Raw genomic sequence first — 26,959 nt, 5'->3', positions numbered from 1 at the left:
CTGTGGGACATAGTGGAGGCCAAGGGCAGCACTGGCTTCCACAGAGCCCACACTGAAGTACTCGGGGCCACAGTGCATCTGGGCCGACGTCCTGGGCTCCTCCCGCTGGCCCTGCTCAGGGTGACTCCCCTGGGGCCTCTGGGACGCCCTCACCTGGGGCCTGCATCTTTCCACCCTTCACCTTAGTGAGGTCAACAGAGGGTGTCGCCTGCCACTCTTGGGTGCTGAGGACCGATAAGCTGCACCTGCACTCCAGGTGCTCTGGATTCTTCAGATGCTTCTGCGAAGCCAGGTGAGTGGCCTGCTGGCATGCTCAGACCAGGCATGCCGGGGGACAGGAAGCAGAGGTGGAGCACTTCCTGCATATCCACGTACAATGCCTGCCAACACATGTGCACGCATGTGCACAGGCATTGCCACAGCCCCACACAAATACACATGCACACACAAGCACAGAGATGCACACGAACATGTGTGCGCCTGCTCACACGCATACACACATGTGCAGCACACGTGGAGATGGGCCCCTCCTCCCAGTGGCTGGTGGATGTTAAACTCTGTTCCAGAAGGCTGCATCAGCAGGGGTGGCCAGGAACCCCTGAGGCCTGGGCCACAAAGCCAGGGTAACCTTTGACTTGATTAGGGTCGCCCTGACCCTAATCCAATCAGATTGATTACTGTGAGGCCAGCGGGCAGGCAGGGCCTCCACAAAGGCTTGGAGCAGCCTCTGGGGCCCCTGGCAGGCTCCCTCCTCCCAGCCACCAGGGCCCATGGCTGAGTCTGGGCAGGTGAGGGAGGGGCCGGGTCCCTGTTTGGACCCAGGGGGAGGACTGGGGCTCAAGACCCTGTTCCTCAGTGCAGCGGGGGGAGGGCAGAGTGGAGGGGACGGGGAGAGGAACAGTCAGAGGCCCGGGCTGAGTCTGCGGGGACCGTGGGGACCAGAGGACGCCTCGCTCTGCCGGCTGCTCAGACAGGAGCCGGGCAGGGGTCACAGTGCTCAGCACTGCACCAGAAAGGTTCCACCCGGACGGGGGGCTGCTTAGCCCTGGAGCACCTGCTGCACCTCTGGGGAGCCCTCCCCTGCTCCTGACAAATGCGGGCTGAGGGCAGCCCTGGACTCCAGCCTGCACTTCTCCAGGGCACCCAGCTACACAGGCTCTGCGTGCCCCCACCCCACCATGGCCCACCCTCTGCCTGGGCCGGGGCCAGGCTGCCACAGGCCTCAGCTTCCAAACCGCCCTTTGGGGTGGGTGTGCCAGGAGTTGGGCTGCTCTTGCTCACTCCTGCACAGGGCCACTTGCTGGCCCACCTGTGGGGGTGGAGCCCTTCCGGAGGCCCAGACACTCAGCACCTTGCGCACGCGCCTGCCCTGCCTGGCACACCTCTGTGCTCCCCTTGAGGAAGAAGGGCGCGCACAGGGGCCATGCTCCTTTGACAGGGACTGGGACACGTGGTGCACAGACCCCTGGGAGCTTTCTGGACTTCTTTGGAATGCCTTAGCGGGAGGGGGTCCCAGAAAGCAAGGGGAGGTGCTGCTAACAGTGACACATGCATGAAAGTCGGCTGCTTCTCATCCCGCCTTCCACTACATTTAAAGTTGCGCACCAGCCGTGCTGGGCACACGAGTGGCCCCAGCTACTCAGAGCGAAGCTGAGGCCTGAGGGCCGCTTGAGCCCCAGAGGTGGGCGCAGGTCTGGGCAACTCACTCATCAGACCCAGCCTAAAAAATTAAGGACACCTAGCCGAGTCTGTGCTGACAACTCTGGAAGCTTTTCCGTAACAGAGCGAGCGCTGTATGATTTTTGGCACATAGAACTCCAAGAAAAATGTCAAAGAATGGAGAGTATCACAACAAAACTCTTCCATCTTCTCTATCTGGGAGAACAAGGTTTTCCTCACACCTAGACCTATACAGTCTGAACGCGGACAGGCCGACGGCGACACCAGCCTGCAGGTGTCAGCCGCAAGCCGCTCCTGCAAGTGAGGAGGGGAGCAAGCGCCTTCTGCCAGGCCTCATGGCCTGAGCACAGTTCTTACTGTACTGACCTGGGGAGAAAGAGGTGACAAACAGAATCCCCAAACAGAATCCCCAGAAATCTGGAAAGGATCCATTGGAACCTATGGACAACTAGGCCAGGCATCAAAATACCTTGGTGGCTTGTGGTCTGGTCAGGGCGCTGGGAGAACAATGCCTTTTACGATAGCACCCGAATGAAACACATTTATCAAAGTATATGATTTATGTCCTGAAAACTATAACCATCATTGAAAGAAACTCAGACTTGCTGAAATAACAAGGCATTCCACGCCCCTGGGTCAGAAGGCCTGGCCTCGTGAGTGCGACGGCACCCTCACAATGTCCCCTCACAATGTCCGCAGCCCCAGACGATTCCAGAGGTTCCAAGCTGTTTTGATAAGCTGATCCTGACCTTCCCATGGAACTGTAAGAGGCCTCAAATAACCAACGCAAACTGAAAATGAGAAGAAAGTTGGAGGCCTCAACTTTCTGATTTCAAAACATACTACACCCAGGCGGGGTAGTGCACACCTATGATCCCAATTGCTCAGGGGCCTGAGGCAGGAGGACCACAAGCTTGAGGCCAGCCTGGGGAAGTTAGTGAGACCCTGTCTCAAAATTTTAAAGAAAGGATAGAGGGCTGGAGATGTACCGAAGTGGTGGAGCATTTGTGTAGCATGTACAAGGCCCTGGGCTCAATTCTCAATCCTGAAAAAGAAGAGAGAAACAGAGACAGAGACAGAGATACAGAGAGAGATACAGAGAGAGAGAGAGAGAGAGGGAGACAGCATGGCCCTGCCATGAAGATGGGAATGGCACAGACACCTGGAGTACACTGAGGGCCAACTGATTTTTTTTTTTTTTTGAGAAAGGGTCTTCCTGTGTAGTTCAGGCCAGCTTTGAACTCTTTGTTGTAGCTCCGACTGACCTCAAACTCATGGGAATCCTCTTGCCTCAGCCTCCTGAGTGCTGAGATTACAGGCATGTGGCACCACGCCCACTCCAAATGAACTTTGATGAGGGCGCCAAGACCACCCAATGGGGGCAAGAATATTCTTTGCTAGAATATCTGGAGTTGGACCCCTACCTCATAGCACAAGCAAAATAACTCAAAATAGATCAAAGACCTAAATAGAGGGGTGAAAGCTATAAAACTCTTATAAGAAAATGGAATGAGAGCAAATCTTCATGACTTTGGGTTAGGCAGTGGTTTCTTAGCTATGCTGCCAAACACCAAGCTGCCAAAGAAAAAGTAGAATTGGATTTCATCAAAGTTAAAAACTTCTGTGCTCCAAGGAGCATCCTCAAGAGAATGAAAAAACCCACAGAAGAGCCAGGCGTGGTGGTGCACACCTGTAATCCCAGCACTCAGGAGGCTGAGGCAGGAGGATTGCTGCAAATTGGAGGCCAGCCTGGGCTACATAGCAAGACCCTGTCTCAAAAAAACAAACAATTAAAATCAACTGACCCATCAAATGCACAGAAGGAAGAAAATGTTTGCAAATCCTGTGTTGGATAAGGGAATGCATGTGCAGGACAATATAAAGGACTCTTACCACTCAATGGGAGAGCCCTTCCCTTGTGGCAGGACGGACAGAGTGACAGACAGACAGACACAGCTGCCACCACAGGCTGTGCGTAAGGCGGGGCCGCGTGCTCTGCTGAGTCCATGAGCAGTATGGCAGGAGCTTTGGGAAAGTCCAGCACAGCCTCACAATGATGAACAGAACCTCGAGGATGAGGAAAACCGGTGTCCACTCAGAGGCAGTGAGGTGCACGATAGGCAAGAAGCTAGCAACCCAGCTTTCCGATGGGTGGGGGACATGCAGCACGTGGTCTGGCTTCACAGTGAATATCGCTCAGCCCTGAAGTGGAGGGCTGACCTGAGGTGTACCCCAGACCTGGGCTCCGCCTTCAGCAGACTGAGGGCCCACTAGGCTGAGGACTCGGTGCTCCTAGCCCACTTTGGGTTTGCAGTCTGCCCGAGGGGGCTCCTCTGAACAGCTGGGCCCTTCCGAGGGTGCACTCCACCCTAGGAGGGCTCTGTTGCTCCTGTGTGTGACTCAGGCTGGGGGTCCTGGGCTATCTTCCTGCCTCTAACCAGTGGGGTCAGTAGTGACGGTGCCCTCACCCCCGATGTTCTGTGCAGCAGCAGGGTCCCCCGGCGCAGCCCTGAGGTCTCTGGCACGGCTTCCTGCCTCCTCCCCAAGGCCCTGCTCCCCACCCCGGGGTGGAGCCCCGGGCTCTGCTGGCTCTGGAGTCACACACGGGAACCCAGCACTGTCTGGGCCTCTGTGCTGGTGCAGCTGTGACCAGCAGCATGACACCAGTGTGCATGACTGTGTGGTACCCGCCCCTGTGTAGGTGGCCACCGGAGGCCACAGGTGCCCCAGGCTCTCAGCTCCAGCTCCCTCCTGAGTAGGGCCCCGAGCTCTGAGTGCTCTGGGGACCCCTCCTCAGTTGGCCCCACCTAACGCCAGCAGCTACAGCCGGGGCCTCCCTTGTTCTGTCCCTCTCTGTCCTGGCCACATCACTGCAGAGCCATCCCTTCCCTCCACAGAGTCCCCAGGCTGTGCCAGGTGAGCTGCACCGAACTGGGTGGTGGGGGGAGAGGCCTGGCCCGTCCGGCCAGCATGATGTATGGGCTCGGCCCATGCGGGCAGACTCTGTCCCCATCCTGCCGACTGGAGACCCCAGGTCAAGGCCTGGCAGACTCCATCTGGCTTCCTGGTCACAGATGGCCTCCCTGGGTCTGCACACGGCAGGGTGCGGGGGTCCCTTTTACAGGGGCCTGTCCCACCCATGAGGCTGCACCCTCCCAACAGCCCTCCTACAGCCAACACTGGGTAGGTCTTGGTGTAGGAAGTGGGGGATACAAAATGCAGCCCATGGCTGGAGGAGGGTGGGGAGCGGAGGAGCCATGGGCGGCTGGCGTGGAGGGAGCTGTGACTAGAGGCAGGGGCTTCAAGGCACAGGAGCGCTGGGGCCAGTCTGGACCAAGGCAGAGGTGTGGGGGGGCAGAGGGTGACTGGAAACCCCAAGCGTGTGTCCTGAGCCACAGATGAGAGGAGGAAGCCAGGGAGACACGGGCCAAGCAGTGGACCCCAGGACGGCAGGGCCCCAGCACGACCGGCCTGCCCTGCGAGTGGCGTCCTCAGCACCGCCCATCCTGGCCCAGCGTTCTCCATGCTACTTGCTGCTCGGCCACAGAACACCAGGTCACACCCCGGGAACCCCTGCCCTTCACACAGGACTCCAGAGTGACCTGGACACTCCACTGAGCATGGGGTCTGTGTCCCCACTCCAGAGCCTGGTAGGAAGCCCCAAGGGCCACAGGACACAGGGTGCCCCCTGGGCACAGAAGTCTCCAGAGCGTCCAGGCTCTAGGCAGCAAGGTCTTGTCATTCCAGATTCTGTCAGGAAGAGCTGCAGCTCACCAAAGGGTTCTCAACAGCACCGAAAACCAACCTAGAGCAGCGACACAGGGTGGGGCAACTATCACAACCAGCTGCACACTCGGCAGCCAGCCGAAGGCTGAATTTTGCCGCCCTAAGAGGGGAGGAGGCAAAAAGACCCGGCTGGACCTTCCATGTAGCACGCATGCCGACCCCAGCCAGAGGACCAGGGCGGAGAGAGAGATAAAAGGAGCAGGCAGAGCTATTTCTCTTCACACACTGTCCTAGAGATAGGAAACTCCATGGAATCCACCAAAACAAAACCAGAAAACAGGAAAGCTCAAAGCCAGCAAACAAATCAAGCAAACACGCAGGACACAGGACTGAAACACAGACAGTAACCCTCTACACAAAAGCTGTCCTTCTATATCTTAGCAAGGAGCAATCCAGGAGCAACATTAAGAGGACGATTCACTTTCGAAAGTGAAGAAGTGCTTAGGAATCCGCTAACAAGGCGGTGGAAGGCTGTGTCCTGAGACCACGAGGAAGCTCTGAAGAAACGAGAAGAATCCATCGGCCAGGCCAGGATGCTGGGCGCGGCCACGCTTCCAGCAAGCTGTGCATTCAACACAGCCATCACTGTCTCAAGGGCCTTTTTTCCTCCAGGAATAGAAAATCTGGTCCTACAATTTACAGAGAATTGTGAGGGACCCCAAACAGATAAAGCAGTCTTGGAAAGAAGAAACCAAGCTGGGAGACTCCTGCCTCCTGATTTCCGAGTTCGAAATACGCCCTAAAGCTACAGCACCTGGGTGTGTGCTGGTGACCAGATGTCCACATGCTGGGTCCAGCACATGCCACACACAAACATTCACTCCAGATGGTCAGACACCTGAGCATAGTAGATGAACCATTAAACTCACAGCGGAAACACAGCCGCAGCCTTTGCGGTTCTTGATTGGGCAATTCTTACTTCTGTGACATCTGAGTGATGTGGACATCGGTGCAGCTAGAAACGGTGTGTGCAGAGTCTACCGTCACCAGGGGGAAAGGCAGCCCACCAGGGAGGAAGTGTCTGTCAGCCCCAGGTCTGGAAACGCCTGGCACCGAGGATCTATAAAGAACACTCGCAGCTCCACAGCTAAAAGACAGTTCAACTGGAAGCAAGCAGAGGATGCTGTTTCTCTGAGGAAGATGCACACAGTCAGCGCCTCTGGCCACCAGGCCGTGCAAATCAAATACCACGACATGCCCATGTGTTGCAGCGATTTGTCTAAAAACCAAATTAGAATTAGCACAAGACCCAGGTCCCACTCCTGATTATGTACCCAAAAGACTTGAAAGCAGACATTCAGAGGAAAGCTTGGCCAAGAAAGCTCCCTCCCAGCAGCACTGGTCCCGCAGTCAAAGGTGAGGATAACCCAAGCGCCTACCAGCTGGTGCATGGATACAGATCTGGGCCATCCGAGGTGGAGTAGTAGTCAGCTGTGAAGAGGACCGACGTGCTGCCCGGGGCCCCTACACGGGTGAGCCCGAGAGGACCACGCCCCAGGAAAGAAGCCAGCCACAGTCTCACACTCAGGCTCTAGGGACTTTCGTCCTCTACTGAGGATTGAACCCAGAGTCCCAGCTTTGAGCTACATCCCAGGCCTCTCTTTTATTTTTGATTTTGAGACAGAGTCTCTTTAAGACATTAACTTGTTCCGAATGGGCTTGAAGTTGCAGTCCCTCTGCCTCAGCCTCCCAGAGTGCTGGCGTAACACGCAGGCACCACCAGCAGGAAGCGATGAGCGGCCTGGGGCCTGGTGGAGCCCGGGGTAGGGACTGAGGAGGTCCCGCGGGAACCCCTGGGGACAGATGGGGCGTTGCCCGCAGGTTCTGGGTGTGTCCAGGTACTGACTTCCCCTGCCTCTAAGGAAAGGCATGGGCTCTTCCAGTGCGCTCCCTCCTTGTCTCTCCTTTTCTCTCCCCTTCTGTCTCTCTCCCTATCTGCTTCTCTGTCTCTGTTTCTGTCTTTCCTGCCCCCTTTGCTCTGTCTGCCTCTCTGTGTCTCCGTTTCTGGGTCTCTGTCTCTCTCTGTCTCTGCCTGTTTCTGTGTCTCTGCCTCTGTCTCTCCCTCTCTGCTCCTCTCTCTGTCAGTGTCTCTGTCCCCCACCCTGGACTCAAGGTCCTAGGGGTGCGCAGGTCAGAGGCCCAGCAGCAGTGAGCATCTGGCTCCGCTACCCTTGAGAGCGACCAGAGTGCACTGGGGCAGGGCCCAACCCCACGAGCCCGGGACCCCTGGACCCTCGTACCTCTGTCAAGCACAGGCCCAAAGATGGCCAGGCTGTCGTTGACGGTGGTGCAGTTCCAGCGGCGGCCCCGGAATTGGTGCTGGCACTCCTGGACGCCCACCTTCACGCCCTCGGCCACGCCCGGCATGATGTCCACATAGTTCCGGCAGAAGCGAAGCTGCTTGGGCACCAGGCCAGGGATGGTGGCACAGAGGACCGGGTGGCTGCCCAGGGCGGAGAACTGTGGCCCGACAGCCAGTGACCTGGAGGAGGGTGGGAGTGAGGCTCGGCCGCCACAGCCCTGCACCCAGGGACGGCTCATCTGAGGAGCGGCCACCACCTCCACCAGGAAGGACATCGGGGTTGAGGAGAGCCTGGGACCCGGCTCAGGCACACTGCCGGGGCTGGCCATGAGGGACTGTGGGCACAGGGTGGGTGACAGGTGCCCCAAGGGGCTGGGGCCAGCCTAGGGAGGTCCTGGGGGTCTGGGAGGAGCAGGCCCGCTTTGCCCACTGCCCAGAGATGTGAAAACCTGTCCCGGGGAGCGTGACCCAGAGCAGCCCGCCTGGGTGCCTTTGGGGCTGAGGGGCTTGGCTCTGGGCCCCAGCCGCCTTGAAAGTGACACAGCGTCCTCCTGTGACTGCAGGCCATCTCTGGCCCCTGAGGCACAAGGGCAGTGCAGTGTGCACGGTGTCACCCATGCTGTAAGTCCGTGCTTCCAGGGAGGTGCGATTTGCCCGGACACCTTCAGTCCCAGTCGGGCTGGTGTAAACCCACAAAGCACAGCCTGGTGGGCTGCACCTCTGGGTGGAGAGCTGCCAGGTCATGAGGCTCAGGCAGGGGTGGACAGAGCTCCTCAGGCTCCGGCTGCCTGTGGACGTGGCCACATCTGATGCCTGCAGGCAGCTAGGGGCCTGAGGACCGAGGCTCCTCCCACCTCGCTGACACTCTGAACCCCAGCTTCTCTCCTTGGCCCAGACCAGGTCACCTGAGCCCCAGGCCAGCCTGGCACAGGAAGGGCTGTGGCAGCTGGGGATGGTTCACACCCACCCCTCGGTGCAGGGAGCCCCTGGGTGCCCATGTGGGTGCTGGATGCGCCTCTGGGTGTCATCTGAATGGACACTTGGGAGGGTGGAGGTCGAGCTCTCTGCTGGACACAGGTCTGAGAGGAGGACAGGAGAGGACGGGCCTCTGGGGAGGCTGACCTTGTGCCTGCCCCTTTCCTGCCACGCCCTGCTCCCCTCCACTGGCCTGGCTGGGCCCTCCCACTGCAGAAATCTAGGAGCAGAGCCCACCTCGGCCTCCACAGTGTGTCTCAAAGCCTCAGCACTTGTCCGGGCCTCCACCTGGCCCTCTCCAAGCTCCTCCCTCAGACAGAGAAGGCGCCGGCTTGGGGAGGGGCCAGGACCCCAGGAGGCAGCTCAGGGCCAGCTGTCCCCCGTGGCCAGGCCAAGGTGCCTGTCTCTAAGTGGGGACCCGCTGTCCCCTGCGGGACCTCGTCTCCTCTCCGGGGACCCACTGACCCATGGACACGCTGGCGTCAGCTGCAAGGCACAGAAGGCTGGTGTGTGGTGTGCACGCCCAGGTGGCCGGGCTGGGGCTGGGTGTACACGAGCCTGCAAGTGTGAGGGCTGGAGGACAGGGTGGCTGGGCCGCCCAGGCTGAGGACACACGAGCCCTGGGCACGCGGGCATCCTGTGTCCAAGTCCGAGTCCCTCCCTCCCCAGCCACTCCTGGTCGGTCCATCTTTAAGCAGGGAATTTTTAACGCTGACTGACTGCTGGCACAGAGACTCAGAACGAGTGGGAAACAAAGGAGTCCGTTCAGAGAGAGAGAGAGGAGCCGGGCTCGCACTGCCTTCAAACAGCGGAGGCCATGCCCAGCCCAGGGCAGGCGGACTCACCGCCGGGCGCCAGGGCCTTCGCTGGCCAGGGTGGGCTGAGCTAAGAAAGAGGGCACCCTGCCCAGCCCCAGGCTCTGTCTGCAGATGGACGCAGCCTCGGCGCCTGCCGCTCCTTCCTGCCTTGCCCGCTGGGCAGGGCCGGGCACGGTGGCGAACAGAGGGGGCAAGGGTGCCGCTGGGTGCACAGTCCCTCCAGAGGGCGCCCCCTTCCCACCTCAGCCGGGCTGGAGGAGAAGGTTCCGCCATCTTGCAGGGCCCCAGGGCCCCTGGGGCTCCTGGAGCTGCTTGGTGCCTCAATTTTCCATAGCAGCTGTTCCCTGAGCTCCAGAGTTCAGCCAGACCTTGAGGACCGACGAAGCCATCAAGACTCATAAAAATCCAAACCAGATGACCACTGTCCCTCTGCTCCTCAAAGGCCCCAGACTCAAATTTCTAGTCCAAGAGGACACAGATGCCCCTAATGGTCTGCCAGTCCCCACTCTGCAGGCCGACGTCAGCGAGGGCGGGGTCAGGTCCTGAGCAGAAGTGCCTTCTCCCGGGGCCGGTCCTCCAAGATTCCCGGTGTGCACGCCGAGCCCAGGGGGCTGTGGGCTGGCATATACCCAGCAGGCGACCAGCATGCGGTGGCCAGGGAAGGACTAGGCAGGCAGGGGACTGTGCTGCCACCAATTTGCGCCCGAGAGGACACTTGCAGGAGACCCCACAGGAACCAGGGAGACACAGGCACAGTGCCCATGAGGGAGCGCCAGCCAGAGGAGAAACTGAGGCAGGGTGCCCACTGAGTACTCAGTTGGTCCAGAACTCTGTGCCCCCTTGAGCCATCGTTCAGGGGGAGCAAGAGCAGAACCAAGCGGATGCTCTGGACCAGTGTCCCTGTCTCCAGAGCCGTGTCCCTCACACAGACACTGTGCCACCTCTGCTGCAGGGCAAAGCCCTGTGGCTCACTCACACGGTGGGAGTTCCAAACAGGGGGGCCTGGAGCTTGGGGGCAGCCCGGGAAGTCTGAGGACAGATATGGCACCCATGGCCTGTTTCCACCACTCACACTGGGCAGCTGAGACATTCACACCTGGGCGAGGAGGGAGCCACTTGCCTGGCATGGGACAGCCCCCACCGCAGCCTGCCCGACCCGGGCTGCACCAGGCCGGAGACCAAAGCGTGGGACTTGCCTGGTGGGGTTGGCACTGGGAGGTGGGGAGCACATGCAGGGCCCAAGGGTAAGCACAGAGAGCTGAGGACTCGGAGCCATTCCTGACCGTGCTGCTGAGCTGGGTCACAGATGGCCACCGACATCCCCATGAGCTGTGGTCACTGTGCACAGGGGCAGGGCTGACTGGCTCCCATCCCCTCCCTGACCCCTAGCACCCTCTGAGTGTCTCGGCTGGAGGGAAAGGAGAAGCACCCGAGGGCCCCGGGCACCAGCCAGGCCGTGCTCTGGCCACACAGGCGTCACTATGCTGGACAGCTCTCCGCCCGCACTGCGTCTCCACTGCTGCTGCTGGACATTGTGCGGAGCCGTGGATTTCCGTCCAGCCCCACATCTCTCCTGCCCCAGTGACTGCTCAGTCCCTTGCGTGCGACCAGGCGCAGGACTCAAGGGTCCACACAGAATAACCCTCGTGAGCAAGTCTCATGTGAACAGCTCAGATCAGACCACACCCACAGCGGCCACCACTCAGCCATGGACACGGAACATCAGCGTCCTACTCTGGCCTACCCTGAGGGAGCCCCAGCTTCCCCAGTGCGCAGGGCCTTCGCTTCAGCAGGCTCCTCCCAGGGTGGCCCAGCAGTGGTGTCCAGGAGCAGCACCTACAGATGGAGGCCCTGCAGACGTGTGGCCCCCACACCCGGCCATCCCCCAGGGCCATCTGCTTGCAGTGTCAGCAGGGGCAGGACCCCTCTTCCTGTCTGCAGGGCCCCAGGGCCCTACAAAGGGCCAGGTGGCCACAGTGATGCAAGGACAGGGAGAGAAGCTGACAGGGACGGGGCCCAAAGGACCAAGTGCTGACCGCTGGCCAGTGACCCCTGCGAGATGCCCAGGCCCAGCAGCCACAGGGGTCCTCATCCTGTGCAGCTGAGTAGTGAGCATCAGCGCCCACCCTGACGGCTTCCGCTCCCTCACAGGGGTGCACGCTGGCTTCCTCAGGGACAGAGGCCTTCCTAACAGCCGAGCACATGAAGGCCTGGCGTCCTAGCTCAGGGTGACTCTCCACTTGTACCCCAGATCCCACTGCCTGGGACCCAGAGGGCTTGCCCCGCCCCTGCTGCATCCGCGTCTCTACACCTGGCTGTGGTGATTCACCCCAGGAGGAATTCGTTCCCTTTCCCTCTGGCTGCCAACCCCTTGGTGGCAGACGGTGTCCCAGCAGGCATGGGCATTCCCCATGCTTAGATGCCACCCGGCTGAGCGGCTTGGGTCCTAAGTGCCCTGTGGCTGTCGCACGGTGCTGTCCCCAGATGCCTGGATCAGGAGCGTCCAGAGCAGACTGCAGCTCCCCACCGCCCTGCGGCATCTGTGGCCCTGCAAGTGCCTCTCCCTGGTCCAGCTCTGCAGGTCCTTCCACACCGAGGGATGGCTGGGTACTCAGGTTAGCGCCCTTGGGGACCGGGTGGAGAGGCAGAGCCCAAGGTCAGCATCAGAAAGGTCCCAGAGATGTGGAAGACAGCAAGCCTCGAAGGCAGCACTCAGATTTCTGATCCTCGGGAACAACTCACGTCTGGGTGTGAACCAAAAACAGCCCGTATCTGGCAGTGCTGGATTGGCCCGGATGGGCTCAGACATCCTGCCTTAACTTCCACAAATGCTGTCAGGCAGCTGCAGTGTAAGAGGAGCCCACTGAAGTGCGCAGAAAGGCGTCTGGAAAGCGGCATCTCCAGGTTCACGACAAGGCCTGTGGCCATGGCCACGGGAGCCACACCTGCACCCCCCCCAAGCACTAATGGTTTTCTTTCTCCTCCCCCTCCATCCTGCTGAAAGGCTGGGCACCTGGCCAGGGATACAGCAGCTGCTGGCTGTGACATGCAGGAGGAAGGAGCCGGTCCAGGCTCCCGGGCCGAGGCCCCACTCCTGTTTGGCCTCATGGGTCTCCCCTACTCCCCAAGGCGGCACTGGCTACAGGCCAGCAGTTTGTGCAAGGCTGGAGGCTCAGGGCAGAGGCAGGACCTGCTGTGTCCTGTGCAGGTTGGGGGGCCCGGGGTCCAGCTCCCCCACATGGCACCACAGTGCCGGAGGCCCCTCAGTCTCTCTTGAGGGGAACACAAGACACTGGGCAGCCCGTGTTCGAGGATGTTGCCTGTGTCCGCCTGATCCTGGGGGCTTGAGGAGCAAGCACAGGACCGGCCAGGCTTTGGGCAGGGAGGGTCCAGCGGGGCACTGGGGCTGTGGCTGAGTCTAGACTCAGTCACTGTTCCCTGTGACATCGTCTCCCCTCTGGGCCTCAGTTCCCCATCTGTAAATGAGGCGATCACATTGGTTCTACAGGAGAGCAGGCTGAACAGGTGGGCCCTCCTGGGTCTCCTGGGGGCACCGGCTCTAGGGATATGGTGCACCCCTGGCCCCAGCACTTGACACCTCCTCCTGCACCTGAGCAGGCAGAGCCTCACCCGCCCTCTCTTGTCTTGGCTGGCACGGAGCCGGGCACAGTAAGAAAGTCGGATCCAGGAAGGTGGGGATGCAGCTGTGCCCAGGCCAGGGGTGGGGGTCTGTCTCAGACAGCCCTGGGCCAGTTCTGAGCTGCTGTCCCTGAGCTCGGGGCTCCCCACAGCAGCCAGGACGCAGCTCCCATCCCCAGAGCTGAGCCCAGCATGGGCTGAGCGTGACCTCCCTGACACAGGCTGCCCAAGCCCCAGGCTGGACTTCTCCTCCCCAGAGGGGCCATCCCAGTCCTGAGCCCAGCCTCTGCACGGGGAAGGAGGGGCCGGGCCGCCAGCGCCTGTCTGGCCCCGGGGCGGACCGAGCGGGATTACTGACACATACTTTGAGCGAGTCCCGGCAGGCGGGGAGGCTGCCATGCCGGCGGCCATGGATTTGCAGCGTCCCGGACGGCAGCGGCAGCGGCAGGGCACGTTCGGGGAAGGAATGTGGAAGCAGTACGTGCACCTCCAGGGTGTCATCTGGGGAGGGAGACCGAGGCACGGCAGGGCGCAGGGCGGGAGCGCAGGGGCCGAAGGATGGTGCGGCAGCCACGTGAAAGTGTTCTTGCCCGGCCCGCGTACTACATCCCGGCCTCAGGGCACCTGATCTGGCCCTGTCCCTTTGACCTCACAGATGGTGGCAGCCAGCAGGGCAGGGCCGGGACGGACAGCGATGGCCATGCCACGCCTGTGTGTGTCCCCTGCAGTCAGCCCTGCTCAGATCAGGGGCAGCCGCTCTGGGACAGGGCTGCGCCTTTCCGGGGTTTAGTCCAGGACCTTGCTGTGGAGCCGCGGCCCTCAGCTGCATCTCGTGGCGCTCCGTGGGCAGGGCCAGGGCACCATGCACGGCCCTCAGCTTTTGCAGCTCACGGCCTCCCGGGCACCATTACCGGCGCACCCTGTGCCCTGGAGAAGCTGCCTCCCCACGTGCCACCATTGCAGCCTCCATCCAGCTCCTCCAGCCCAGGCTGACCTTGTGGCTGACTGGGTCCCTGAAGCGTCTGGAAGCCAGCCCTCTCCCTCCATCCCTCCAGACTCTGGGCTCCTGGCACTTCCAGCACATCCTGGTAAGATGTACAGGATGCTGCCCTGCATGCTGCGCCTTCCTCTTCACAGCGCGCGAGCTGTTGCTCACAGGTGTGCTCTGCATCTGCATCGGGGAACCACTGGTGGGATGGCAATGAGTCCTGGTTCCTTCCCCAGCCACACGGAGTTGTCCCCTAGGCTGGGGTCTGTGACTGGAGCTGGTAGATGAGTGGCCACCAGCCATTAATGTCCCCAAGCCACCAGTGCCTGGTTACAGGGCAAGAAAGGAACCAGCAAAGGTGAGGCCAGGGACGCTAGCCGGCCAGCTCTGATGGTTCCCTGTGAAGTCTGACTGTTGCCAGTCTGGATAGCCAGGTCCAGCTCAGCGCCAGAGATCCCAGCCCTGGAGAACAGCAGGTGGCTGGTGCTTTGGGTCCCCCTGGTCCTGTAGGTTTTAGGAGCTGGTTACTGAGCTCGGTGTCCTCGGGGTACAGAGGGAAACTGACTGAGGGACAGGGAGAGACAGAGAACAGAGACGGAACAGAGACAGAGAGAGGAGGGGGGGGGAGAGAGGGAGAGAGAGAGAGAGGCAGCTCAGGAGGAGAAAGGCGGCCCTGCCTGTCTGTCCTGGGGGCCCAGATGCCTTCCTCAGCAGCCCTGGGCTCCTGCTATCACCTGCCCACTCCTGCTCATCTGCCCCGGCTGTGGCCACCTGCCCAGGTCACAGTCACCTTTCTGCACCCTCTCCCCTCCCAGCCCGAGGGCCACGGGCCTGATGAGCACCTGACAATGACCGCTGTGCCTGAGCTGCGGCCCTGGCTCCTGGGAGGCACTGGGCCGGGGCAGGGAGAGGGCCAGGCTTCGAAGGGGCAGGCACGCAGGGCTGTCGGCGGGTGAAGCAGCCCCTGGCTCAGGAGGGAGGAGGGTGAGATGGGAAGAGCTGGCCCCGGGAGGTGCAGAGGAATTTAAAAGTGAATAAAGTGAACGCCTGCCCCCGGCTCAGACCCGGAGAAGAGGGGCGACCTCTAGGCCCCACCTGGGAAGCGGGGAGGAAGGAGGGAGGCCCAGAGCACACGGAGGGGGGGGCACCGGGCTTCCACAGAGCCCAGGCCTGTCCTCGGCTCCTCGGGAGGGAATGGGACAGGGCAGTGGCGGGGGCCGGGCTGCACGTCCCAGACGGCTGGGGTGGGGCAGCAGCAAGCTGGGAGGCCCCCGGCCTAGGCTCCCGCCTCTCAAGAGCCAGCAAGCGTGGTCCCGGCGGTCTGCCCAGCTCGGACGGACCCGGCTGGCTGCACTGCGGCTTCCCGGCGGACAAACGCATCCCGCTGAGCCTCGCCTGGGGCTGGCGGGGGCCGCGGTGGGCGGCAGCATCTTCTCTCCCTCCCTCACCCCAAGAGCCACACCAGCTTCAAAGCCTAATTGCTCCGGGTTGGGGCTGCTTCCTGGCTGCGCTTCCCAGGTGAGGAGGTTCCCGCCGTCACTTTCACTTTCCTGTGCGAGCGGGCGGGAGCTGGGGGAGGGCGGAGGGGAAGCAACCGAGGAGGGTGAAGTTTCAGGGAGAGGTCCCCGCGGGCTGGCTCTGCCCTCCCAGGGGCCAGCGGTCCCCTGCAGCCCTGCGTGCCCTCTATTCGAGGAGTGGGCAGGAGAAGAGAGCCTCGGCGTGTGGCCAGGCGGAAGGTGGAGACCAGGAGGACAGGAGCGATTTCAGTGCCACCCGCCACCCGTGTCGCCGTCACGCGTCCTCCCCGCTGTGCCCACCCTGGCTCGCTCGGTACAGGCGCCATCCGCTGGCCCTCCTGGGGCACCAGCGGCCTTGATCCGGGCCCCGGGGAGCGCATCTCTCTGGGCCCCTTCTCAGGAAGCCCGGTGAGGTGGGAGACTCCGCCCGGAGCAGTGCAGGCTGGGGGCGGGCCGAGGTCCGCACCGGCCCGCCTTCAGGACCGGGGGGCTTCCACGCCGCTCCGGGCCTCCCAGGGCCACAGCGCTGCAGACCCCGGGGAGCGGGGGTCCAGAGGCCTCACTTCTGCGTCGCTCACCCGAGACGTCAGGGTGTGCAAGGGCCCTTTCCGGGCAGGACAGCCCGTGCCAAGGGTGCTATTGCTGTGCTGGGGTGGGTGGGCATGGCCAGAGACCCCCGGAACTCCTGGGTGAAAGGTCTCAGGGCGGCGCGCGGGTGGCTCCCAGCCCGTCGAAAGGCTTTCTGGGGGGAGCGCGGGGGCGCGGGCGCTTCCTGTGGCCCCGAATGCGCGGCGCGGCGGGGTCTAATTAGAAGCCAGGTCAGGCGCGAAGCCCGCGGGGCTCCTCGGACGCTGCCCGGCGGCCCGCGGCGGGTGCGACGCTCGTGGGTGTCCCAGCGCCCCAGGGCGCGCCCGCCGTCCCGACGCTCGGGAGCCGGCAGGGGCGCGGGTCCCGGGCGCATCTCCGCCGCCCCAGCCTCTCCCGGCCTCGCGCCGGCCCCGGGCCCCAGCCCTGCCTTCCCAGCTCCGGGCTCTGGGCTCCGGGCTCTGCGGCTCCGCGGTTCCTCTCCTAAACCATCTCGAAGAGAAAAATTATTATCGGATTAAAGGTACTCCGGGTAGCTGCGCCCCCCCCCCCCGGCGTAATTATTATAATTCCAGGCAAGCCGTCGGAGCGGGCTCCTGGCGGGGGGGCGCGCGTTTGCCGGGAGGGTTCAGACCCTGGTCCGTGGCTCAAGGCGCTGATTTCCGCCTCGTGCGGAGGCCCTCGCGCCCTCGCTGGACAGAGACCCTCGTGTGGTGGCCCGGGCTCTGGGCAACTGACTGCCCGGGAAGGGGCCCACTCCTCCCGGGGTGTGTGCGGGGAGGCCCTTTGTTCACCTGCGCTGCGCCCCCACGCCCGGGAGGGTCTCGAAGCAGCGCCTCGCCCCAGGGGAGGACGAGGAGCGGCCCTGTCCTCCGGGATGCGGCCGGGATCCCCGAGGAAGCCCTGGGATCCGCGGCTCTGCCCTCCACGCCCCTCCCCAGCCGAGCGCGCCCCCGGCCCCCGCGCCAGGACGCCGATGGCGGGAGTCGCGGGCTGGGATGGCCCCGCACCGCTGCTCCCGCCACCCCCCGCCCGCCGCCCGCCTGTCTTTACGTAACTGCTCCTCGAGCTGTTCGGTCTTGTCCCACCGACTTTGTTTTAAAGTGCGCGCACGCGCGCGCGAAATGGTCCCTCCCGAGTCTGCCACTCTGCCTCCGCTCAGCGTGGCCCGCTCGTCCTCGCGTGCGCCCGTCGCCTGGCCTTCGCCCTGGTTCCCCTTTCCCTGCCCGACGCCGGGACGGCTGGGACCTCCACCCTCACCGCAGGCCCGGGGAATCCAGGTCCCCGGAAGCTTTGCCACCCGCGTCCCAGCCTTGACCCAAACGGCCAGGTGGCTGCGCGCGGGGTCCGCGCCTGCCGGGAGCGGCTGCGGGGCCCCGGCCCGGGCACACTCACCACCAGATCGGGTAGCTCCCCAGCGCCGGCCTCAGGCTGCAGAGCACCAAGAAATATCCGAGTGGAGCCATCGCCGGCTGGGGCACGCAGGCCAGGGTCCGCCCAGAGAGCCGGGCACCGGGCGGGCTGGGCCCTGGGAGCTGGCTGGCTCGTCGGTGCCTGGGCTCCGAGGGCGGCGCTGAGCCAGGTGGGCCGGGGCCGGGCTGCGGGCCGAGGCCCGGGGCGGCGGGGGCGGGGCAGCGCCGCGGGGGGCGCCCGCCGGGCCGGGCCCGGGCGGGGCGGGGCGCGCGGGCGGGGCCCTGGGAGTTGGAGCCCAGCTCCCGCCCCTCCTGCAGGCGCGCGGGGAGCCAGGTGAGGAGCGGAGCGCGGGCGCCCGGTGCGGTGCGGCGCGGCGCAGGTGTGCGAGATGCGCGGAGACTCGGCGGCTGCGTGCGCCGATGCGCCCGTGGAGAGGCACCGCCCGCCACTTGCTCCTGCCCCGCGCTGGCGCTCCGTTCCTTGCTGTCCTGTCCCTGAGCAGCGGACCCTCGCACCCGGCTGGAGTGCGGGCGCCCCTGGCGCTGGGCGGGGCGCGGGAAGCGCAGCCACTGGCGCTGGGTAGGGACCTGGACCTGAGTTGGCTCTGAAGCGGCCCCTTGGGCGGCGGAGGGGTTTGGCTGTGGCGATGGAGGAGGAAAGAGACTCGTCCAAGGTCGCTTGCAGCGCGGCCGTTCCTGGCTCTGAGTCCTTTGCCTGCTCCTCGTAGCCCGGGCAGTTGTGTAATTTGGGGAGGGCAGGACTCAGTCCAGGTTCCCGCTTCCCCTGGGGCTACTGGAAGCACAGAGTAGGGGAGGCACGGGCGGCCGCCCCCAGCTCAGGATCCCTGTTCGGTGTGTAGTGGAGGGCAGCCCACAGCCGAGGCCTCAGGCTGAGGCGACACCGGCACCGGCGAGGTGTGGCGGGAGGGACTGGCTGAGTCCCCACCGAGCCCCAGCTCAACCCCCGTGTCCTGCGCAGGGCGGAGGCCTGGCACCCCACCGGGCACAGTCCCACCCCTGGGCCCTCTGAGCTGCGCCCTGGGCAGGGCCCCAGAGGGCCCAGGGAAGACCCCGCGCCCCCGGAGGCTGGGGGTCAGGGGGTGCTGGGCAGCCACGGGCAGGTGCCGGTGCTCTTCGCTTGCGTCTGGAGTTTCTGCGACACCCTGCACTCCCCAGGCTTTGCCCAGAGCCCGACGGCGCTGGCTGGAGAGGGACCCGAGGGCAGCGCCCGGACAGGCGGACTCCCGGCCCGGCTCACCCAGAGCTTCGGCTTTCCCAATGCAGGGAGGAGGGTGCCGCCCGGCCGGACCCGCGGAGACAGACTGGACCCGGCCTCCCGGAGCGCCCTGCCGGAGCTCAGCTGCCAGGCACAGCTGAGTCCCTGCAAGCAGCGAGGGGCTGTGGAGCCGGGAGCGAACATCCGAGAGGAATGGCCGCTGGACAGCTTAGAGCTGAGCCCCGAGCTCAGCCAGGGCTTGGTGGAACAAAATTCCCACTTCGGGTGATCCTGGGGAGGACCTTCTTCCAGGGCACTCGGGGTTCCTCGCAGAGCTTCCGGGGAGAGAAGTTGCGGAGGACCCGGCGAGGAGGGAGGGCCTGCTGTGTGCGGCACTGGGCGCCCTGTGCGTGACGGGCCCCAGCCCTCCTCCATTTCGGGCCGGTTCATCCTTTGCTGCTTCTTTTCCCTCCTCCAGCAACAAGAAGTTGAGGGAAGGGTTTGGGTAGCCAGGGAGGTTGAGGCCCAGGATCTCCACCACAGAGACCCCCAGGGGAACAAGTTGGGCAGGGTGGGGACCCAGGGCCTCCTGCACTCCACCCTCTTGGCTCTCTGGAAGGAAGGAAACAAACTGCCCAGCACCCGTGCTGTGGGCATGGCCTGGCGTCCTGCCCTGCCATGGCTGCAGGTGGGTGGCTGTCCCTCTGCTCCGGAGCCCCAGACCATGTCCTAGCTGCAGCGCCAAGTGGACCTGCTCCCCACAGCAGCCAGTCCCTGCACATGCGGAGGTCACGAGCCCCCATGCTGGGGGACTGTGCCCATGATGTTCCCACCCTCTGGGGTGGCTTCTGAGCCAGTGGGGGTGGGGGGCGACATCTGTGTCCCCACAGCCACGGTGAATGGTGGCCCAGCAGCTGGGTCCCTGTGGGCCTGAGAGGTATGGCTGGCAGAGGTCTGAGCGTCTCCAGAGGTGGCTCTGCCCGTGGCTCTGGAGGCCAGGTGGAGGGGCTGCCTCCCCAAGGCTTCCTGCGTCCTGAGTGGGGCAGGGGGCACGTGTGTGCGTGCGTGCGTGCGTGCACACCTTGTCCCTTCTGATTCCTCCCTCTCCTGAGCCCCGGTGTTCGGTCATGGGGCTCCCTCTGACCTTATCGAACCGCAGAGCCTCCACCTCCTGCTCACCTGGGGATCTTGCTGCAGCTCAGGGGACATTCACACGCACCTCAGCCACAGCACACCCTGGGGACGCAGCCAGAGCCCCTCACTCAGGGTGCAGCGGCAAAGAACAAGGGAAGGAGGTGGGCCTGGCCTCAGTCCCCCAGCCCCTCCTGTGCCTGCAACCTCCTCTCCCCCTGCCGTGCCCAATCTGAGCCTTGGTACGCTGCTGGGGCTCCAGCAAAGGCGTGTGTCACGATGTCCCTTCCCACACCGACTCCCATGCTCGATCCGGGGTGGGTGGCTCTTGGGCTCCAAAGTGGACTTTGGTCCCCGGTAGTCACCCCTGGGCTCCATCAGGCCTGTCTTCCTTGGTGGGCTTGGTGTCCAGCCCAGCCCCGTCTCTCCTTCGATGGGGCAGAGCCCGATCTTCTCGTGCTGGTTCCTGCGGCCCTGAGCCTGCTCTGCCTGGGCACTGGGGGATGTGGGTCTCTGTCTGTACCAGAAGGGGAGAAAAGCGTGGTCTGGGAGTCAGGGATGCAAGGCCTCCTCATGTGGCTTGTGGAGAGGCCCTGAAGAAGTCACAGAAACCACTGAACCACAGGGCCCAGAGCAAATGATTGAGTAGAGGCCTCCAGTCTGGAATCTTAGGATTCTGCAAGCAGGAGCCATAGATGATGTTTTAAAACGCAAGAAAATGGAGTTTGGGGATAACAACGTCCTAGCACCATGGAGTCCTGGATCCGAGGCTCTGGTCAGACTGAGGATGTGTGGTTGAGTTGCCTGTGATTGTGGTCCCTGGGCTGCAGCTGTCTTAGGGGATTAGGATGCCCACCTCTCAACAAAAGGGCTTGCTTGGTTGGAGGAGCCACGGATGGGGGTGGCATGTGCCAGCGGCCACCTACTTCTGGGCCAACACTGCCACCCTGTGGACACATGGAGCACAGTGGCTTGAAAGGGACCCTGCTTCCCCCGCACCAGGGGATATTTGGGTGCTGTTTCTCTGCAGCCCTCAGCTGTCTTGTGCACCAAGTGGGGGTGTGCACTGCAGGAAGGACCTGGGTCCTGGCAACAGCAGTGACCACAATCCTGTGTGTGGTGTAGCTGGCTCTGTGTGACCCACAAGAAGTGGGTGTCACCATCCTTGAAGCGCATCAGTGTCCATTGCTGGATACGTGCACGAGGAGACTGTCAGCAGCATGTCAGAGGGACACCTGTGCCCCTGACACTGCCACTGTCCACAGTAGCTGAGAAGTGGGGGCCCCTATGCACCCTTCAGAAAGTGGATAGAGAGGAAAGCTGGTGTATCCACTCTTTGTGGCCCCTCGGACGCCACTGTGGCAGCAGGGCCGGGGTGGGAGGACATCACCTCCAGCGACATAACCCTAATGCCCAGTCCCCGCTCCCTCATGTGGCTTCTGCTCCGCCTCACTTTTGTACCTCCTGTCAGCCCTGCTGCCCTGCTCAAAGGCCCTGAGCCTCAGGGCTGGCGGGCTCTTCAGACCCGAGACCAGCTCATGTACGGTTGGTGTTGAGAGGATGGCCCAGCCCCCAGAGAGTGTGCATGGGCCTCAGGCCGGGAGAGGCCCAGCACCACCTGCCCTCAGTCCCCAGCAGCCCCATTCTGGGCGCAGGCTCCCATCCCCCAGCCCCATCGATCCATCCCACCTCCCCATGCCCTTGCTCTGCAGCTGCCGCACCCCGTCAGGCACAGCTCCCAGGGTCATCTCTGCAGCCTCAGGTGGAGCAGCATCGATCCGGGCATTTCGGGCCTCAAATCTCAAGTCCCCAGCCTCCCACACCCACTGACTGTTCCAGTAGATCTGTGCTTTTTCATGAGTTCAGTGGGGCTTTCACACAGACGGCCTGGCATCTGTGGATAAGGATGGCTTCCTGTCAGCGTGGCGTGGCTTCCACTGCTTCCTGTCTCACAGCAGTGGCTGGGAATTCAGGAGAATGTGGAGCAGCAACTCCTCCCCTTTGTCTGGATGCTGGGCGAACACTCAGCGCTTCAGGGTGGCGCCAGTGCGTCTCTTGGAGGAGCTCTTGGTCAGGCCGGGCTCCCTGCTATTCCTCGCCTGCTCCAGGTTTGCACCCAAGTGTCAGAAATCGTCATGACTTTCCTGCATCTACTGAGGCAGTTAAATGGTTTTCACTTTTAGTCTGTTATTTGTCTATCTTTATAATCTTTCTCATCATCATTGATCTATGACCTATCTATGTATCTATGTACTATGTATCTGTCGTTTATAATGCTGTGTATCTATTACCTCTATATACTATTTATAATTCTATTCTATATATCTAGATACTGCATTTATACATTTATGTATTATTTGCCTCTCTGTATACTATATTTCTATCATCTATCTGTCTACCTATCCATCTGTCTACTGTCTCTCCACAGCAGAACCTAAATTCTCAAGGGTAAATCTTTTGCTAAGTGGTCTCAGTGCTGTATGCCCAGTCCCTGGGTCAGGTCACAGTTTTATTATTTAATAAATGTGTGTTTATTGAATACATAAGTCCATCCAGGTCGGTGCTGACCAGCAGCCCTGAGTTGGGGGTGTTTGGTATCTGTGCTGCCCATGATGCCCACCTAAGCCACATATACCCTATGGTACAGAACACACAACAAGTTGCCAGTGTGACTGAGGACCTCAGTGTTAAATTTTAGTTCTTTCTAATGAGTTCCTGCTTAAGGCTAAGTAGGCCTGTGCTGGTAGCACAGCACAACCATGGGCAGCAGCCCATTTTGCAAAAAGCCTGGCCACTAGGAGGAGCTCCTGTCCTGTCTCTAGCGAGTGTGCTGAGCTTTGCGACTCCAGACCTGGCAACCTGGTGAGCTTGGTGCTTTGAGGGAACAGAGAGCCCTGAGGAGGGCTCGCCTGTCCCAAGTCTTGGGTCAACCTGTTCGAGCACTGGCCCAATCCATGGTGAGGCAGGGGTGTGGCTGGGCCCTGGCCCTCTAAGGATTTCACCTGGCCCCGTTGGACCAACCTCATTTTGATGCCAACAGCAGCAGTGTCTCCAGCCCGCAGCTCACCCTCGGTGCCGTTAATGGAGAATCCCCAAGTGTTCAGATCCCGGGTCTTCCTGGTGGGCCCACTGGGGCTCTGAGAGGCTGTGGGTTTGCCTCTGACGTGGCCCTAAGGTGGCTGCACTGCAAACTGCTCCTCCAGACCCCAGCCTGCCCTCCCGCATGCCTCCGACTCCTGTGTCTTCCTATCTCATGGGCTCTGGCTTTTCCCTCCCTCCCTCCCTCCCTCCCTCCCTTGATTTAGGTGATTTTCCTGAGGGGGGCTGACCAGTTCATGGTTCTGGAGGCTGAAAGTCAGAGATCAGGCAGCCCATGGTGGGAGGCAGAGGTCGCACTAGAACAGAAAGCAGACGTCGGCTGGGGCCAGGCTCAGGACTGTACTTAGTGGTGTTTTCTGTGGTGCGGGGCATGGAACCCAGGGCCTTGCTCTACTGCTGAGCTGCTTCTCCAGCTCTCAGGATTTAAATATCCCCTCGGAGAACTAACCAGGGCCCTCCCTTCTGAAGGCAGCAGCCCGCTGATCCAGCCACCTCCCACGAGCCCCTCTCCACAGTCCCCACGATGAGGACCAGGCTCCCAACACGCAAATGTTTGGGGGGCACAAACCATGTCCAAACCCCAGCACCTCTCTCTGGAGCTTTCCCACTGCCCACGCAGCCAGGCGTATGCTCTGGATGTTTCTGACCCGCCCCGTCCATCTGCACCTCCAGCTCCTCCGTGATGCTAACGCCACTGTCACCTTGACAAAGGACTGTGTAGCAGATTGGCAAGCTCTGGTGTTTCTGTGGGTGACTGATTGACATGTAGGCCGCAAGCTGAGGAGGGAACACCCACTGTGGAGCTGGGTGGCACCAAGCAATAGGCTTCTGGCCTGTATGACGTAAAAGGAAAGAAGAAGGAAATCTGCCCTTTTTGTTGGAGGAGCTCAAGCCTTCACCTTTGGACATTGGTCTCCACTTTCTTCAGGGTTTCTGTGCAGACTCCTCAGCCTCCTGACGCGGGTCCTTCGGCTTCCCCACACTGACTCACACAGGACTCTGCAGTGACCAGCAGGCCATCCACTTCGGCTGGGTCTTCTGGTTCTCCAGCATGCAGATGGCCACTTTGCATCCTTCCACCTCTGATCTGGCAGATAGCCCTGGGACTCTTTGGTCTCCAATCCTGTAGGCTACCTAGTAATCTTTGTATAATCATACATGTATTTCGTATTAAATATGTTCCTCCTGTGACCTTAACTGCTACCTCCTCCTTGTGGATGACCGTCCACTAGGAAGGCTCATCTTTGCGAGGCTGTGTAGAGGGGTGGAGACCGCAGGAGGAGGAGACCTGGAGGTGTGGACAGTCTTCCTGCTCGGGTACCCGTCCAGCAAGTCCTGGGTGCACGTCCACCTTGGAAACCTTCCTTGGGTCAGTTCTTCACAGTGGGACAGTCAATGTGAAGGCAGCGTGAACAGCTAAGATCTTGCCACAGATCTGGTCATTGCACTGAAATTTAGAAAGGTTTTCTACTGTTTAAATGTTTATGTATCCATTTCTAATTGACATGCTAAAATAGTGTTTATTTAGGGAGTACCGAGTAATGTCTTCAACACGTGTATGCATGGGGGAAATACCCAATAGCCCAGACACAGAAAGGTAGTTAACTGCGTGACTTGTGGACTCTGGAGAAGTTGCTTTTATAGGAGTGGAGAACAGAATGGTGTTTGGCAGAGGCTTGGAGGAGAGGGAGAGGGTGGGGGAGCACGACAGGTCCTAAGCCCCAGCTGCACAGGAGTCGGTCCTGCTGTTCCAGAGAGTGTTTGTGGGTCTGTTTGAGTAGCACAGGCGCCTCTCTCCCTTCTTCCCCCACGCCCTGAGCTTTGTGCAGCCTGGTTCTGAGGGGGACCCGGACTGATGTGTCTGGGAGCTGGAGACCAGCTGCTGCCCCAAGGGGCAGGGCCCGGGCACTAACACCCACAGCAGCCCTAACGCTGGTCTCTGCTCACCCACCACGACGTCACTGCTGTGTGACCTTCACGCCAGCCCACGGTTGTCAGCTTTCCCACGAATGCCCTGTTTCCAGAGCTCCAGCTAGAATTACACATCTGCGCTGGGTGCGGTGGCACACAGCTGTAATCTCAGTGCTCGGGAGGCTGAGGTAGGAGGGCCGAGAGCCTGGGCTGCGTAGCAAGACTGCCTCAAACAAACCAAACCGGAAAGGAACCATGCCTCTTGGCATTTAGGGTGACATACCAGCCGGCTCCACATCTTCTGTTCAATTTTCAAATGAAGTGGGGTGTTTTTGTTTTTGGCTAAGTGGCACCAGTTTCTTATGTGCTCTGGATATTAACCTCTTATCAGATAAATGACTTACAAGCATTTTCTTTTCATTCTGTTGATGATTTCCTTGGATGCACAAAATTTTTTTTTTTTTGGTACCAGGGACTGAACTCGGGTCCTTCTGCTTGCGGGGCAGGTGGTGGAACCACTGAACTAAATCCCTGGCCCCAAAAGATATTATTTTTGATGAGTCCACTTTGTTCTTTTTCTCTTTTGTTGTCTGTGGTTTTGGTGTCATAGCCAATAAAATCTTGCCAAATCCAATGTCATTTCCCTCTGTGTCTTCTAAGAGAGTTAGATAGTTTTTGCTCTTAAGTTTATATTCTTGATCTATCTGAAAATATTTTGTTTTGTTTTGTTTTGTTGAGACAGGATCTCACTCTGTAGTTTAAGCTGTAGTTTTTCTTTCTTTTTCTTTTCCTGTTTTTCTTTTGTTTCTTTTGAAACAGGGTCTTGTTATTTGTTCAGGCTGGCCTTGAACTCAATATATAGACCAGGCTGGCCTCAAACTTGTGATTATCCTCCTGCCTTAGCCTCCTGAGCACTAGGATAACAGATGTGCATCACTCACCTGGCTAAGCTGCTCTTGGACTCGTTATGTACCCCAGGCTGGCTCTGAATTTGTAGCAATCCTTCCTGCCTCAGCCTCCTGAGTCCTGGTATTATAGGCATGCAAAATTTTTTTTTTTTTTGGTACTGGGGATCAACCTTGGGTACTTGCGCTTTCAAGGCAGGCAGCAGAACCACTGAGCTAAACCCCGGCCCCGGCATGCAAATTTTAAGCTTAAAGCTAAGCCGCCTGGCATGGGGGTTGAACCCATAACCCTGAGATTGAGTCTTATGTTCTACCAGGTGAGCTAGCCAGGAAACCCTGGAAATAATTTTTCTTTTTTTTTTGGTACCGGGGATTGAACTCAGGAACTTGTGGTTTCGAGGCAGGTGCGGTGCCAGTGAGCTAAATCCCTGGCCCCGAAAATGATTTTTCATGTACAGCTGGCTAAGGGTGCAGTGTCATTCTTTGGTATGCAGACCAGTTTTCCTGGCGCCATCTATGGAAAGACTGTGCTTTCCCTCAGAGGGCTCCTGGCACCTCCCCCCTGCCAGTGACCCCCTGCTGTCACCGCCATCATGGACTCCCAGCCCCAGAATGTGAGAACACAAACCCCTGCTGTTTAAGCCACCTGGTCTGTTATGCAGACTCACACACCCACAGAAACAAGGAGGCCTCACTTCCAGGCTCTCTGCTCATCCTCTGGGTCTGCACGTCTCTCTCTACCAGGACCACACTGTTTTGATGACTGTAGCTCTGAAGTAACTTTTGAATCAGGAAGGAGTCCTCCAGCTCTTCATCGTTTTGGAGATTGTTGTGACTACTCAGGGTCCCATAAGATTTGACACCAGTTTTTGGAAGAGATTTTCTATTTCTGCACAGAAAGCGAAAACAGGACATGCCACTGGGGTTTTGGCAGCGATGACCTTGACCTGGAGCCACTCTGCTTGGTGCTGCCATCTCAGCCACGGTGCTCTTCA

The 26,959-nt window shown here is 60.8% G+C and overlaps 1 protein-coding gene across 1 annotated transcript in view; it reads right to left on the bottom strand.

The window, feature by feature from the left end:
- Window positions 1-17,910, bottom strand: part of Wnt3a (Wnt family member 3A) — a 35,714-nt gene extending 17,804 nt beyond the window's left edge. The window contains exons 1-2 of the mRNA XM_004874714.4: window positions 17,686-17,910; window positions 7,707-7,948 (exon numbers count right to left, since the gene is read on the bottom strand). Of these exons, the coding sequence (XP_004874771.1) occupies window positions 7,707-7,948; window positions 17,686-17,756 (313 nt within the window). The 5' untranslated portion in view covers window positions 17,757-17,910. The remainder of the gene's footprint in view (window positions 1-7,706; window positions 7,949-17,685) is intronic.
- Window positions 17,911-26,959: the final 9,049 nt, after the last annotated feature.

This window comes from Heterocephalus glaber, unplaced genomic scaffold (assembly GCF_053883595.1).
Source record: "Heterocephalus glaber isolate CG9 unplaced genomic scaffold, H.glaber_assembly_v1.0 deba00001272, whole genome shotgun sequence".
NCBI classification, from domain to species: Eukaryota; Metazoa; Chordata; class Mammalia; order Rodentia; family Bathyergidae; genus Heterocephalus; species Heterocephalus glaber.
The sequence above is the reverse complement of the archived record's forward strand: the minus strand, read 5'-3'. Positions and strand labels throughout refer to the sequence as shown.